At 39.8% G+C, this 15,506-nt stretch overlaps 2 protein-coding genes across 2 annotated transcripts in view; one reads left to right on the forward strand and one right to left on the reverse strand.

The window, feature by feature from the left end:
- INSYN2B (inhibitory synaptic factor family member 2B) overlaps positions 1–15,238 on the reverse strand; it is a 30,235-nt gene extending 14,997 nt beyond the window's left edge. Inside the window, exons 1-2 of the mRNA XM_044453757.1 lie at positions 13,041–15,238; positions 5,421–5,495 (exon numbers count right to left, since the gene is read on the reverse strand). Of these exons, the coding sequence (XP_044309692.1) occupies positions 5,421–5,495; positions 13,041–14,398 (1,433 nt within the window). The 5' untranslated portion in view covers positions 14,399–15,238. The remainder of the gene's footprint in view (positions 1–5,420; positions 5,496–13,040) is intronic.
- The window catches only part of DOCK2 (dedicator of cytokinesis 2), a 315,348-nt gene that overhangs the window by 138,550 nt on the left and 161,292 nt on the right, over positions 1–15,506 (forward strand). The window lies entirely within an intron of this gene.

Here is a 15,506-nt window from a genome sequence, read left to right on the forward strand (position 1 = left end):
GCTTACTGAAGAAGTATATAGTTTATGCTTTCTTTTTTTAATTACACCACCATTTGTATTAGAAATTCAGCACTACATTCTTTTGAGTATCACTTTTTAACTTGTAATTACATTGATTATGTTATGCAGCACCTTTTCCTTTCCTTTCCTTTCCTTTCCTTTCCTTTCCTTTCCTTTCCTTTCCTTTCCTTTCCTTTCCTGGGAAGATAATCATTAAGTTCGAACATAGTAGACTGGGACAAAGGCTGGAAGGCCATTAGTGCAACCATCTTTCCTTTCCCCCCTTCTCTTATAATTCTGTCTGTCACCTCTCAAAGCTTCTGTAAGGATCCCTGAACATCATGAGCTGTGTCTGAAAAGGGGAATTAGACAGAGGGAATCTTGGGCGAGCAGAGCTCACACAGCAGTTGTGCTGTTCCGGGTGAGCAGAAGTCCATTTACACAACAGGACTTTCTCACTTTCTTTCCCCAGTAGCTCCCTGGGCTTCTTGAAAATCTGCTTTGGAGGGTCCCCCAACCCTCTGGAGCAGCTTTTGAGGGGAAAGGGAAATGGCTACATTCTGGTTCTGTAGACAGTAGTAGTTCCATCCGTAGAAAAGCTGCACTGAATTTTACTTGTGATATATTTGTATGGAGGTATTGATTCCATTAAAGATGCCACAGTCTTGAATTTACAAGATCTGAGCAGGGCTGTAAAGGAGAGGACATTTTGGAAGGTATTTGTTCACAGAATCCCCATAAGTCAAAGATGTCTTGAAGGCACATAACAAATATGTATATGTGCTCATGTCCAATGCCATAATTGTTTGTAAGTGGAATCTAAGTATGAAGGGTGAATGGATAAATGAAAAGGTGTTATTTGCAGCGTCTGGGTCATATTTTCTGGGTCATAAGTTCCCGTGAACATGGAACAATGGGAGAGACCAGTTCTGCTGATTACCCTTCCCCCTGCAATTCTGCTCAAGAAGGCTACTGGTGTGGAGGTGGTGGGTTTTGGCAAATAGCACCTTCCCTGTTCTGTTAGTGGGAAGTTCCAGTAGATTAAAGGCCCCCCATTCACGAAGGAGTCATTCCCTTTATAAAGGAGCAAATTCCCACAGGCTACATTTTAGTCCTGTTTTTCTCCCTTCTTGCTATCTTATATCACTTCAATCTGGAGTACTTAAAATATTTGGTTCTTTTCCCCATCAGTTCCTTTCCTGTATGCCCCCCCCCCCCCGCAGGGAAGAGGGCAGCAGTGGTGACATGTATGCCCTTTTAAAACTTCTTCAGCAGCTTCTGATTTTCTACCAATTTCTTGTTTAGACAGTTCTTTCTTCCTTGTGTTTATTGCATTATTATAATTGCTAGCTGTTCATTTTCTTTAATACGGGCCCTGCTGTCAACATTTTTTCTTTCCAAGTTTTTTATTATTGTGAATGCATTTCTGCAATTATTTTAATATATTGTGCTTTCTTTCATTATGCATATTCCATTTGCTTTCTAAATTGCTAGCTATTTTCTGTCTGGATTGTTTGCATTACTGTCAACAATTTTGTGTCTCTCCCCACTCACCCGTTATCTACATTTGCCTTCACCTTCAAAGCTTTTCCTTCCCCTTGTTTAAGATTTTACAATTTATATTCAGACTGCTATCAACTGTTATACTTTATGTTTTCCTATATGTCAGTGTGTATTTTTGTCTCCCCTTTTTCAAAGAGGTAAGGGTTTTTCTCTTTCCTGTTTACAACTTTTACTCTCTGATTGTATAATGTTTTCACTTCAGGCGCTAGTTTGTTGCCTTTTTAATGTTATACTGTCATTTCCCCTCCCCCTTGATTCAGTTCCCCCACCCCTCATTTCTTCAAACATCAACTTTCCCTTTTCCTCACCAAATCTGGAATGAGTTCCTTGCTATTTTTTCAACTGTATATGCCTGTCAAATCAACTTCTGCTTTCCCAAAATTATTGTATATGCCCCATGTCTTCCTCCTACGTATATTCCTACTGTGTGTTCTTCTTTCTGTGCATCTTTTTTGTATTTCTTTCCTCTGTTCCCATCCTACTAACAGAATGTTCACTGTGCATTTTGAGCAGTGTGTGTGTGTTCAGATAGTGTTGTCTGTTGTGTCTTTCTGTATTTTGAATCTGCAGAGTACATCATCCAATTACAACTGGAGGTTTGCAGACTATAGGGAGTGGGTGATTCCACTCTGCTCCCCATGCCCACGTTAGGGGAAGAGAGGAAGTTGGCCAGTGCAAGAGTCCAGGGTTGAGGCAGACTTCTTAACTTAATGGGGTGATGCCTTCTGCCAAGCCAGACTCTTGGTCATCTAGTGTGGAGTTGGCAGTGGTTCTCTTTCGGTTCCAGGAAGGACTCTTTCCCTGCATTATCTGGACATGCCAGGGACTGAACCCAGTGCCCACTGCAGGCCCAGCATATGCTTTAGCACTGAGCTATGAAACACTAAGGAACGCTAAACCCTGTTTTAGTATCATGCCCAAATCAGACCAGGGTGTACTATCAGATGAAAACTAAACATCTAGGGTCAGAATATAGTCTGTTTTGACATACTAATAGCAAAGTTGTCCGGCATAGATATCATCAGTAATATTGGAAATGGTGAATCTAAATTCTCACTAACAGATATGAGATACTAAATATAAGAATCTAAAATAACAGTGAGAAGTTAGTCTTGCCTCAAATAATAAGAATGATAATTTTAAAAATGTTACATTAATTAAAAAGACCTGCTTTGTATGCCTAAGATGTGATCCTAAATACTTAAAATAGGAGAGCAGGGCAGTTTTAGTGCCTCAGAAGAGGAAGAGAATCTGTTGCTTAGGAAAAAAAATGATTAGACCTATACGTTGAAGCTGAAATTCATTGCCTGGTTTGACCAAGCAAGTTGAACTAGTTCTTTTTTTCAGGATTGAGAGATGTGCTGCAGTGGAAATAAATCAACTTTTTCTTGCTGTCTTAATAATTGTTGGCTACTTATACTTCCCCATAAACAGGCAGAGGAAGCATTTTCAGATGGTTGTCTTTGTTACATGTATTCATAACCTGAGACTTCAGATAGAAAGTGAGGTATTGATCATATTTGTTTCCTAATATGGAGTGCTTTTTGTCACAAAAGATTAAATTTATCAACTTAGTCTTCTTTGGTTTTCAGTTATTTGTTTGTTCACGTAACATGCTTCTCCATTCAAGTTTGGGGACCCAAGTGTAATAATTGAGAAATCAGAAGATTAAGGGAAATGTATGTGACAGTATGATAAGTAGCTTTTTCACTACAAGCATGCTCTCCTAATTTTTTTATAATTCATAAAATGCAAAGAGACATGCATGCAAATAAGATTAGGGAGGTAATGATAATGAAGTTTTCTATTGTGGCCACTGAAAATGCAACATGGGGTTTGAAGCATCTCTGACCAGGAACTCTTCTTGCTTCTCAAGGGAACGTTTGGAGGGGAATATTGAAAAGATGTGACATGCCATTATGAGAGATCTCTGTGTCAGCATCTCCCCTTGGATCGTGCTCTAATGTAGCCTTTGCTTAACTGACTATTGTCCCTGACTTTCAGGTAACTAAAACAACAAATGCAGGTTGTAGACCTGGGTGGGTGGACCTCACTAAAAGGAATGAACTGATCTTCTAGAAAAGCTTCATGAAGAAATCAAAGACCATTCTGGAAATTACAGGATCTGTTGATCCCTGAAACATTGTCCTCCTGCTCATGTTATAGTGTTTCTCCAAAACAGGCATTGTTTCTCCAAAATGGCATCCCCTGAGCAGGTGCGTGTTGTAGCTCTGGTTTAACTTGAGGCAGCAGAGCACATACACTTTAGGAAAGATGAAATCTTTTTGCTTAAAAGGCCTGTGTTTTCCCAGGAAGAATCTGTCTCAGTTTTAGTATCAGCATCGTTCTCTCACCAGAATATTCTTAGATTGTTCTCTTTTTCAAGCAGACTAAAACATTTGATAGTTGAAACTGTCTGAACAAGATAATCAACCTGATGAGTTGAGAAAGAAAATCAAGGGGTTTTGTAGACACTCGGAGAGGAATAAAGCGACCCTGTTGTGCTGTTCTCTCTCTCTCACTGTTTTTATGTTAGGTTATGTGAACCTGCATGCTTTGAACAAATATATGTGTAATATTCCATAAGTTAACATAAACTTAAAGCAATGGTGTAGCAAGGTTTTGCTGTATCAGACAACACGATCCAATGTATTTTCCACAGTGCATACAATAGCAAGAAAACTGTCAGTGTATTTGCTCTCTGCTCTTGAGCCAGTTACTGATCTCTTACAGGATAGATTGCAGTTGTCTCATAACTGCAAAATGCCCTTAGAAAACTTCATTGGAGAATTTGTGGGGGAAAAAATCCCAACAGTACAGAATCTACTAGATCACATTTGTGGACATGCTTGTTGACACACTCGGGGTATATCCCATGCATGTTTAGACAGAAAAAAGTCCTGCAGCCTCCAGCATGGCTGGCAGATGCATGGTGAGTAGTGGGCCTTTTTTTCTGCCCGAGCAGGCATAAGATTCACCCTCAGTTAATTAAAGTGAGGCTACATTCCCCTTTATCAAAGCCATACTAATTCCTCCTTATATAATTTATTGTTTCTATAATACCACATGGCTTCACAGTAAGAAAGTTCTTAAATACTTCCTCACGGAGAATATTGTAGCTTCTGTGCTACTTTCCACTAATTTAGCCAAGACAATCCAGACATGATAAAGTCATTTCCTGTTTATCCCTGCCCGGCTCCTTTGTAAACTACTGGCATTCTATTGGCCAGCTTCAAGTGTACTGGCACAGAGATTGGTTTAACAATATGTTACATATTTCAGCAATTTCTCATTTGATTTCTTTAAGAAATGATACAAAGGCATAGTGCATAAATCCATGTACTGGTAAACTCAGTTTTAGACTACTGCAACGCACTCTACATGGGACTGCCCTTGAAAATAGTCCTATATTGGACTAATCTAAGGGATCTCCAGCCTGATAATGCCAATATAATTAGTTTGTTCAGCAGTTTTTCCAGGAAATCCTGTGGCACAAACGATTGGCATTACACTAATGCAACACAATTTGCTCCGAATACTTATGCTTTGGTGGATTCTTTGGCTGTGACTAGTACTTTGCAAACCCATGTTAATTTTTCAAAACATTTCTTCTGAGTTTGGAAACTTCTTTCCAAAAACTTCTTATGAGGATGGGTTTTCATAAGTTCCATCCACACCATGTGCATGCATCTTCAAGCTCAATTAATGAATACTGTGTCATCCGCTTCAGTGATAGCAGAATTCCCCCCTTTGTTTCTTTTAACAATGTAGAAATATCTAAGTTCAGAAATAAGTGAATACTTCATTAGAGAGCCTGTGGAGACAGAGACATACAATTACTCATTGATAGGAAGTACCTGTAAATGATACATGCAGTGTTCTGGCAAGTGCTGCAATTGTTGAGATCTTGGCCAGTGCGGTAGAAGTTCCGCCTGTAATAAACAATAACTACTATGATTTATTTATAAAACCAGCAATTCTACAGCTAACTCCTTGGTCACAAGGAGGCTACATTTGCTCTCTGCAAGCACTTCTCCATGTGACTCTTTAAATATGAAGGTATATCCTAAGGAGTTTAATTTTAATCAAACTGCAATCCTAAACACTCTCAGTCAGTCAGTAGTAAGCCTATTACAGATAGCAGATTTGTCTGTTACATCTGTGGGCCATTTCACATGTTATTTGGGGTATAAACTTGAGAAGTTTCAAATAGGAATGCCATCAGACAGAGAGGCTAAGAAGTACCTGAAGAGGGTACATTCATTGGCAAACTTGGGGTTGCCTGAAATGATCTTGTGTATAGCCCACACTCACACTTCTCCTAATGATCATAAACATACAAGTATGTATGAGGCTGAGGAAAAACTATGGCTGTTCGGATGCTTTAGGAATTTATGGTGCCAGGCCCAGGATGGTCTTGATACCTGAGTAGGAAATGTTCTAGAGAACAGAAGAGGTGCGACAAGAGCAGAAACAATCATTAATTTATATTGTTTTATAGGATGTTATTTATTTTGTTGATTATGTTTGTGAGCCGCCCCAAGGCTTCGGCGAATGGGGCGGCATAGAAGTTCCCTAAATAAATAAATAAATAAATTTTTGGCACATATATGAAGTCATCTCTTTCTGCACTTGTAGGTCCCCATAACATGTACTCCTTTTGTTTCTTAACATCAATAAGGATGAGAAAACCTCGTCTTCCACACAGGCATATGATTATAGAAGATGTTGGCTTTAAGCAATATACTTTGTGGCATCCATTTCTTTGCTTACTACCTGCCTGAGCCAATGTCCAACATCCACTCTAGGAAATACTCAAGGCTGAGTTCAGCAAACATCTTGTCAGGAATGATTTAGAGACAACTGCCATAATTCAGGTCTATTTGCAGAGAAATGGCCTGGGTGTAACTTTTTAGTGGAATTGTCATTCCCAAGAGTTAAAATCACCCATTAGTCACTGACAGCTTGGACTGAATTATGGGTGTAAGATTGTTCAACCTCAAATGAATCTCTTTCTGCTCTCAGTGGATCTAATTGTAGCACTGCTTTCAGTGCTGAGTAGTACTTCTGCTACCATAAAAGTTTTCTGAAAATGCAGATGTTACAAATTTAATGTCACAGTTTTAATATGCCTCCAGGAGGATAGCTAGACACCTGGAGCTTAATCGCTTACAAAGTCTACATCTATTGTTCTAACACATATATGGGAATAAATGATTTAAACATGGCTTGGCTAGTTCCCATACCTTTTCACTTTTTGAGTACATGCTCGTGTGCCCCACTCCCATCCCCAAAGAGGAGCCTGATCCTGCCAATTCTTTTCTACTTCATAGAACAACAGATAACAAATCCAAGAATACTCAAGGGATGCAATGTTACTGTTTGAAAGGGCAAACACTATATAATCCATGAAATAAATTCACTTTGGACTAATGGGAGATTTTTCAGTTTCCTGTTTTCTTTTTTCCAGCTGAGTGGAACAAATGTTTTATTTCTGCTAATACAGAATTTCGTATGCCCATCTCCATCCCCTAAATTTGTACAGAGCTGTTTTTATTTAAGGGAAATTGAAAACTGCTGGTGTTGTGAGTACACCACTGAGGATAAGAGAATGTAAATACGTTTCTAGAACCACTTAGGAATTTCATTTGTCTGTTGATGTGCACTGAGGCAGATCCAATCCTGCACCTATGCAGCAAGAATGGAAATAAACCTTGTGTTTTGCACTAATGAAGCACTTTATAAGTGTTTAGCTTTTCTGATGAATACACAAATTAGAATTCTTAATCTTCAGGAGATTCTAATGATGATTGTTTGGTATTCCTTTTAATATTTAAAGCAGACATCTTATTTCTATGTTTACGTTGCCCATGAGCAACCAAGTAAAGAAACATAAATACTACTTACACTGGGAGATATGTTTTTATTGATAATCACCCCATGCAAACACAGAAAAGTAATCAGATACTCTGTGAGCATTGAGTTCAGCTGCACTACCATTCAGCTGAATTTTGGGTGCTTCTGTAAAGCTGTAATTGGAGCAAAGATGCTTCCAGATGGAAACTGTTCTCTTGTAGTGATAATTGGAGAGGTAGGTTAGAATCAGTGCAGAATAAACAGAAGCTAAATACATTTAATTTAACATGTTTAAAGCAATACTTCACAAGTTTAAACATGGTAAATTCCTTTAACCTCCACCATTCCCCCATCAGACATATTAGCTGGGAAATGTTGGGAGTTGGTGGACTTTTTCCTATCTAGACATATATAGGATCACATAGTGTAAATAGTATTAACATTTTTATTTTACAAAATTGAAATAAGTTATTGGTGTTTTTTCCATCATTACAATGTCTTGCAATGATTGGCCAAAGAACACTGAAAGGTGGGGACACTTTTAGTACTTAATACGGCGTACAGCCTACATGCTTGTTTTGAAGATCCGCAGAAGTGAAAATGGTGGAAATTGATATAAAAAGAAAGATTATTTATTTATTTCGATTTATGTCCTGCCTTTTTCCTACAAAGGGCTCAAGGCAGCTTACATCATTCTCCTCCTCCATCTTATCCCCACAACAACAACCCTGTGAGGTAGGTTGGGCTGAGAGTCTGTGACTGGCCCAAAGTCACCCAGTTGGCTCCATGGCTGAGTGGGGACCAGAACCCAGATCGTCTGAGTCCCAGTCCCATGCTCTTCACCACTACACCACACCCAGATGAAAATTTGGGAAGGTGATGAGTCTCCACAAGTGGCTACACTTGTGAATAGAATGGGGGGAATATCTCACTTTCAGCCAAGGGACAGCACTGTTAGCAGAGGGAAGCAACTTTGTAAAAAGGGACTGAAGAAACAAGCAAAGAAAAGGAATCCCCCCCCCCCCCCCCCCGGTTTGGGGTAAAGGATATCTTCAAAAAGATGCTTTCAAAAGATTTGTGACTCTTCATACCTCACCTAAACCTCAAGTACTATCCAAAATGCCATTGACACATAGTATAAATCTGTTAGCTGGGGTTTATAATTCTAATGTGTAGAAGAGATATCTTGATTTTAATATAGTTTGGAGTATCTGATTTATCCAGTCCTAATACAATGTTTTTTAAGCTGGATTTAATTAATAGCGGTGCTTGGCCCATTGCATTGTTTTCCTGCTTACTAAGTGTTATTTGAATATACAGTAGAAGTAACAAATAGATTTAAGGAATTAGATCTGATAGACAGAGTGCCTGAAGAACTATGGATGGAGGTTCACAACATTGTACAAGAGGTAGCAACTAAAGTCATCCCAAAGAAAACAAAATGCAAGAAAGCAAAATGGCTGTCTGAGGAAGCTTTACAAATAGCTGAGGAAAGAAGGGAAGCAAAAGGCAAGGGAGAAAGAGAAAAATATGCCCAATTGAATGCAGAATTCCAGAGAATAGCTAGAAGACATAAGAAGGCCTTCTTAAATGAACAGTGCAAAGAAATAGAAGAAAACAATAGAATAGGGAGGACCAGAGATCTCTTCAAGAAAATTGGAGATATGAAGGGAAAGTTTCATGCAAAGATGGGCATGATAAAGGACCAAAATGACAGGGACCTAACAGGCAGAAGAGATTATGAAGAGGTGGCAAGATTGCACAGAAGAACTATACAAGAAAGAGCTTGACATCCATGATAACTACAATGGGGTGGTCACTGACCTCGAGCCAGACATCCTGGAATGTGAAGTCAAATGCGCCTTAGGAAGTCTGAGCAACAACAAAGCTGGTGGAGGTGACAGTATTCCAGCTAAGCTATTCAAAATCTTAAAAGATGACACAGTAAAAGTGATCCACTCAATATGCCAGCAAACTTGGAAAACTCAACAGTGGCCACAGGATTGGAAAAGATCCGTTTACATTCCAATCCCAAAGAAGGGCAATGCCAAAGAATGTTCAAACTACCACACCATTGCACTCATTTCACATGCTAGCAAAGTTATGCTCAAAATCCTACAAGCCAGGCTCCAGCAGTACATGGACTGAGAACTACCAGAAGTACAGGCAGGATTTCGAAGAGGCAGAGGAATTAGAGATCAAATTACCAACATATGCTGGATCATGGAGAAAGCTAGGGAGTTCCAGAAAAACATCTACTTCTGCTTCATTGACCATGCTAAAGCCTTTGATTGTGTGAATCACAACAAACTGTGGCAAGTTCTTAAAGAGATGGGAGTACCTGACCATCTTCTTTGTCTCTTGAGAAACCTATATGTGGGTCAGAAGCAACAGTGAGAACACAGAGCCACTGATTGGTTCAAAACTGAGCAAGGAGTTCGGCAAAGCTGTATACTGTCACCCTGCCTATTTAACTTATATGCAGAGCACATCATGAGATAGGTGGGTCTAGATGAATCACCAGTTGGAATTAAGATTGCTGGGAGAAATATCAACAACCTCAGATATGCAGATGATACCATTCTCATGGCAGAAAGTGAAGAGGAACTAAAGAGCCTCTTGATGCGGGTGAAGGAGGAGAGCGCAAAAGGTGGCTTGAAACTCAACATTAAGAAAACTAAGATCATTGCATCTGGTCCTCTCACTTTCTGGCAAATAGATGGGAAGAAATGGAGGTAGTGACAGATTTTATTTTCCTGGGCTCCAAGATCACCGCAGATGGGGACTGCAGCCAAGAAATTAAAAGGTGCTTGCTCCTGGGGAGGAAAGCTATGGCAAATCTAGACAGAATACTAAAAAGCAGAGGCATCACCCTGCCAACAAAAGTGTGTATAGTCAAGGCTATGGTTTTCCAGTTGCAATATATAGCTGTGAAAGATGGACCATAAGGAAGGCTGAGCGCCAAAGGATTGAGGCCTTTGAATTGTGGTGCTGGAGGAGACTCCTGCGAGTCCCTTGGTCCGCTAGGCGATCAAACCAGTCAGTCCTAGAGGAGATCAACCCTGACTGCTCTTTAGAAGGCCAGATACTGAAGATGAAACTCAAATACTTTGGCCACCTAATGACAAGGAAGGACTCCCTGGAGAAGAGCCTAATGCTGGGAACAGTAGATGGCAAAAGAAGGAGGGGATGGCAGAGAATGAGGTGGCTAGATGGAGTCACTGAAGCAGTTGGTGTGAGCTTAAATGGACTCCGGGGGATGGTGGAGGACAGGAAGGCCTGGAGGAATGTTGTCCATGGGGTTGCGATGGGTCGGACGTGACTTCGTAACTAACTAACAACAAATGTTTATTTGAATAACAACTCTTTACGGGGCTGCAGTGTGAGTTTTCTAGTTTAGTTAAAGGTCCAAACCTATATTCCCTGTTGAAAACATTGATTATGTCATGGATTTAAGATAGCATTCTTTTTTAATTTTGGGAAATTTCCTACTGAGCCAAGCCACTTAGTACAATTTCCAATAAAAAGCTAGCATCATAAAAGTACTTGCCATTACTGGTAAACCAATGCGTATACATTAGAACAGTAAACTAATCTGTAACATGAAAATTCTGAAGGGCTAGCATGTTTCCCAAAGGTATCATTTAATGCTCCCACCCTCTTTAATTTTAATATTTTCTTTACAGGCACTAGAGTTGTGGGTGGCTCTGGACTTCACTTAACAGATTGCATTTGGATTGCCTGTGGAGTTGACAGCTCTGGAAAGTCTGAAAAGTATCTTTGGTCTGGTTCAACTGGAGATAAGCCAATAGAGTTGCAATTTGTAACTCACTAATTTGTTTACTCACTAAGGGTTGGATCCAGTGGTGTTATTACACTGATAGAATTGCTTCTATTAGTACAACTGGGAAGTGGGCAATTCCATCTTGCAATTCCTCAAAATCTGCTTCAGGGGGTTGGGAAATGCTCTGGAGGAAATGTTTGGCCATTTTGTAGGTCCTCAGAGGGAAGAGAAAGGGAGAAAGCCCCATTGCACTAGTGGATTTGCTAATGTGGTGATGGATTTAATCCTAAAATTACTGAGGTAATTTAAATATGTAGGAGTTAAAATACTGCCTTATTTCTCCCTGTGGGTCCTACTTTTTGACTTTTTTGATAACATTTTTTGGGATTGATAAATCTTCTACACATTCGAACAATCTGCTTTTAGTAGACCTGAAGTATTTAAAGAATTAGCTGTTGGTGGCAGTGGAACATCTGCTAAAAAGCATTCATTTTATAACTCCTTCATTGTAACTCCAACTTCCCTTCAGCTCAGGAACCACACTCAACATAGTTCATCACAGCGTGGTGCAATTCCTGCAGGTTGGGAGGATCTGCTGGGAACTCTGGACTCCTCTCTAGTGATCATAAATTATGATTACCTGACATGGGAGAATTTTCAATGTCAGTGTTGCTGGCTCAGCTGCATTCAAGCACTTGCAGGAAACTCACACAGAAAGGATATTTTACCACCACTTTCATGTTTCTTGCTTCCTTATCAAGCAACTTTTTCACAGGCATGTCTTCATAGAACAGCCAATCACATTTAGTCCAAGGTTTCTCTCCATGGCTTTCTCGGTAGAAGAGAGGAGGCAGGAAGAGAAGCAATGACCTATTTTCCCTTTCCTGTTCATATTCTGGGTGCTGCACCACGTATGATAGCCAAGCCCACAGACTAATTGCAGACCACATGCTGTTACTCTTCCATGATGAAAGAGTGGCACAAATAACTGGACCTACTTTTTATAAACATGGCATGATAACCGCGATGGGAGGTTCCGGCAGGGCATGGCAAGCCAAGGAATTGCCAACAAGTTCTACTTGCAAGGATTCCTCTGTCCCATTGTGTATCCAGTGACGCTAATGCAGCCAGCGTAGGTAGGCGCTCCCTGCATTCCTGCTGTCATTTGCAATATGCCCCTGGTTCTTAATCCAGCAAGAGAAAAACACATGGAATCCTGTATCTCTGTGTAATTCTCCTTATCAGGATTAAGATACTAAGTGCAATGGGCTGGTTCAGAGAGAAAAACTGCTGCAATAAATAACAGTTTACTGAGCATGAATATATTATGGCCTCCAATTCACCCTCTCTGTCCCTCTCCTCTACTGACAGCAGTGGGAAAGAATTTCTAGTTTCTTAAAAGTCAGAGTTAGTCAAATTTACAGTGAAATTATATGCATACCTACTCAGAGGTAAGTCCCAGTGAATTCCATGGAGCTGAGTTAAGATGTGTATAGGACTGCAGTATTATGGTTCTTTTGCATATGCTTTTTCAATTCATTTGCAAATGAGGAAATGTCAGTGCTCCTTAGCAAATTACCCACTACCTAAATCAGAATTAAACCACCAGGAGAAATAAAATGTCTAATGCTGGCGTGCTCTTAACGTAGATAAATCTTACTGAAAAAAGTTCCATAAATTTCACAGTGTAAATGCACCTGGAAGACTATTGAACAACAAAATGCAATTATGCGTGCAGCTGTTTTCTAAAGAGCAAAATGTAAAGACAATAGTGTATTCTCTAAAAGTTTGCAGTTGCTTTAAATAAAGTAATATTAAATATCAAAACACATCGTACCCTTCATTGAGGGCTCTGGCCTTTTCCATGTCTTGAATTACATTCAAAAGGACTTTAATCTTCTCCTGGTTTGACTGCAAAGATTCCTCAACGGACTGGAGCCTGTCTTGTAGGATGCTCAGCTCACTGTGCGCCAAATGTATTTGATTAATTTCTTTAATCTCTTTGTTCTCTGGTTTTATTTCAGCCCCTGGAAGATAAGTGTTTATGTAAAAGCCTTCTAAGCAGTTGTTATACTGTGGCACTTCGGTAGTGGTAGAAATGTTCTCTGTTACAGTTTGACATGAGGGAACACTGGGTGATGCATTATTGTTGGTGAATGATGCTGTTTGATTATCGTTAGTCAGTGTCATATGGCCAGAATCTGTTTTCTGCTGTATTGATTGCTCCTGTTCTTTGAGGGAGCAGGGTAAGAGACTGGGGTGTAACTGAGGTGATGAGAGAATGGTTCCCTTAGTGCTAGCGTCATCCTTCGATGCAAATAATTCAGTATAACTTTTTTCTTCACACGAACAATGAACCATGTTAGTTTCATTACAGTTATGACTTATGTTGGGCAAATATTTTTCTGAACCCATTTGTAGTGAATAGTTTTCATTAGATTGTCTCATAGCTGTAGAAGAATGAACTGAGCTGCTTAGACCCGTTTGTGTATCTGGGCCACAAACAGAAAAACTGTCTTGTGCAGAACCTGGGTGTGTGTAGTCAGGGACCTGGGTTGAAACAGTTGCTTTTTCCAGTATTGTAATTTTATCGGAACCCAAATGGACTGGCCCGTTGCTTTGTGCTTTATGCACCCCTTGAAACAGCAGATCTGCTGCCTTGGCTGTTCTTGGCCCATCCTCTAAATGCTGGCTGATGCTTAAGTAAGACAGGCTAGAAGAGATTATGTCCTGTTCAGAAAGGTTGCCATTGACTTGAATTGAATACTCGGATTCTTTTGGCATTTCCGTCAAGGACTTGCTTGTTGCAATTCTTTTCTTTTTAAATACTGGAAAATGCTTCCTGAGGCTAGGAGAAGTCTGAATTGCGATATTCTGTAATCCCTTGTGAGATGGAGGGAAACAGAGGGAATCGTTCAGCACACTGTGGGGTTGGGATGCCTGCGTTTTACCCAGTGCACATGGGTCTTGAGCAGCTCCTGTTTCATGTTCTGATTCTGCTGCTGGTGAATTGTCTGTCCCGTCATCTTTGAATCGGACTTGTTGTGATTTGCTCCGGCGATGGTGAGGCTGCCTCCTAAAATCAACAGAATCCAGACTGTTCCGCTTGAGCAGCACTGGGCGCACTTTGATGCCTTGCTGAGCCATTGAGTCGCAATTCAGTGTATGCAGATAACAGGTTTCTCTGCGACCCATTTCATTTGGTCATTTGGACAGCAACTGGCTCAAAGCCCCCAGCTCCAAATCGATTCTGTGGTTAGTGGGTGAAACTGAAGCCAAACTATAGTGGGCAAGAAGCTAACGTATTGTTCTGTTTGTTCTTCCCATGTATTATATCTGGGCTTGACTTATTTTTATTACTCTTACTAACACATTATTTTATGCCTTACATAGCAAACTTACAATTTAAATATCTGATCCCAGATATTTTGTATTTGCATAGAGTGTAGATAACAAGCATGATAGAAGTTTGGGGCACTTGCCTCCTTGGTGCATAGTTTTGCTGGAAGAACATATCTTTTCCTACTAAACTGAAAGTTTTCCTTCAGAGGTTTTTCTTCTTCTTGTCCCATCGTTTTACTGTTACTGTTGAAATTAATCTTAAAGAGCTGAACAGAAGGCAGTGACTTGTGTCCAAATGAAAGCAAACCATCCAACAGGATTATCTTGAAGCAAATTACTGAAGTACGTTCTTTGATCTTGTTCATGCAAGTGTGAGTCCAAGGAACTGAGTGACTAAGATGAGATCCAAAAATATTTTTGGTCTCTGAAAACCAGGTTTTGTGGAATAGCATACAAATGTCTTCTGAAAGAAAAAGAAAATAGTTGCCTGTGAACAGTCTTATAAACGCTCTTAATCTACTCTGCTATCTTATCCTCCACTTTTTAAATATACAGAATATTTTGGGATGAAGTCAGATAATAGAAACAGACTGGAAAAACTGTATCTTCTGCAGCATAAATCCTGAAATACTATTACCAAACTCATCTGAAGACACTGGTTACTTTAAAACAATCCTGTTTTTCCTTCTGGCATGTACATTCCTGACCCACCTTTTATATGAAAAATCTCCATTATATTTATGTTCCCATTAAATATTTACCCATTGAACTATCCACTATTGAAAAGAACTTGTAGGAAGAACTATTTTCTGGGTTACTTTTCTTTATTTCATGTTTAATGGTACAATTCCATTCTAGTGCACCAGCAGAAATTTAACATTCATTGAGGGAGAGAATCAGTATTTGCTTTTTTGAGCCACCACAAATTTTGGTGGTACAGTAATGGGCCATATGGAGACAG

The sequence above is a fragment of the Varanus komodoensis genome, unplaced genomic scaffold (assembly GCF_004798865.1).
Source record: "Varanus komodoensis strain SLA01 unplaced genomic scaffold, ASM479886v1 scaffold7_1, whole genome shotgun sequence".
Lineage (NCBI taxonomy): Eukaryota > Metazoa > Chordata > Lepidosauria > Squamata > Varanidae > Varanus > Varanus komodoensis.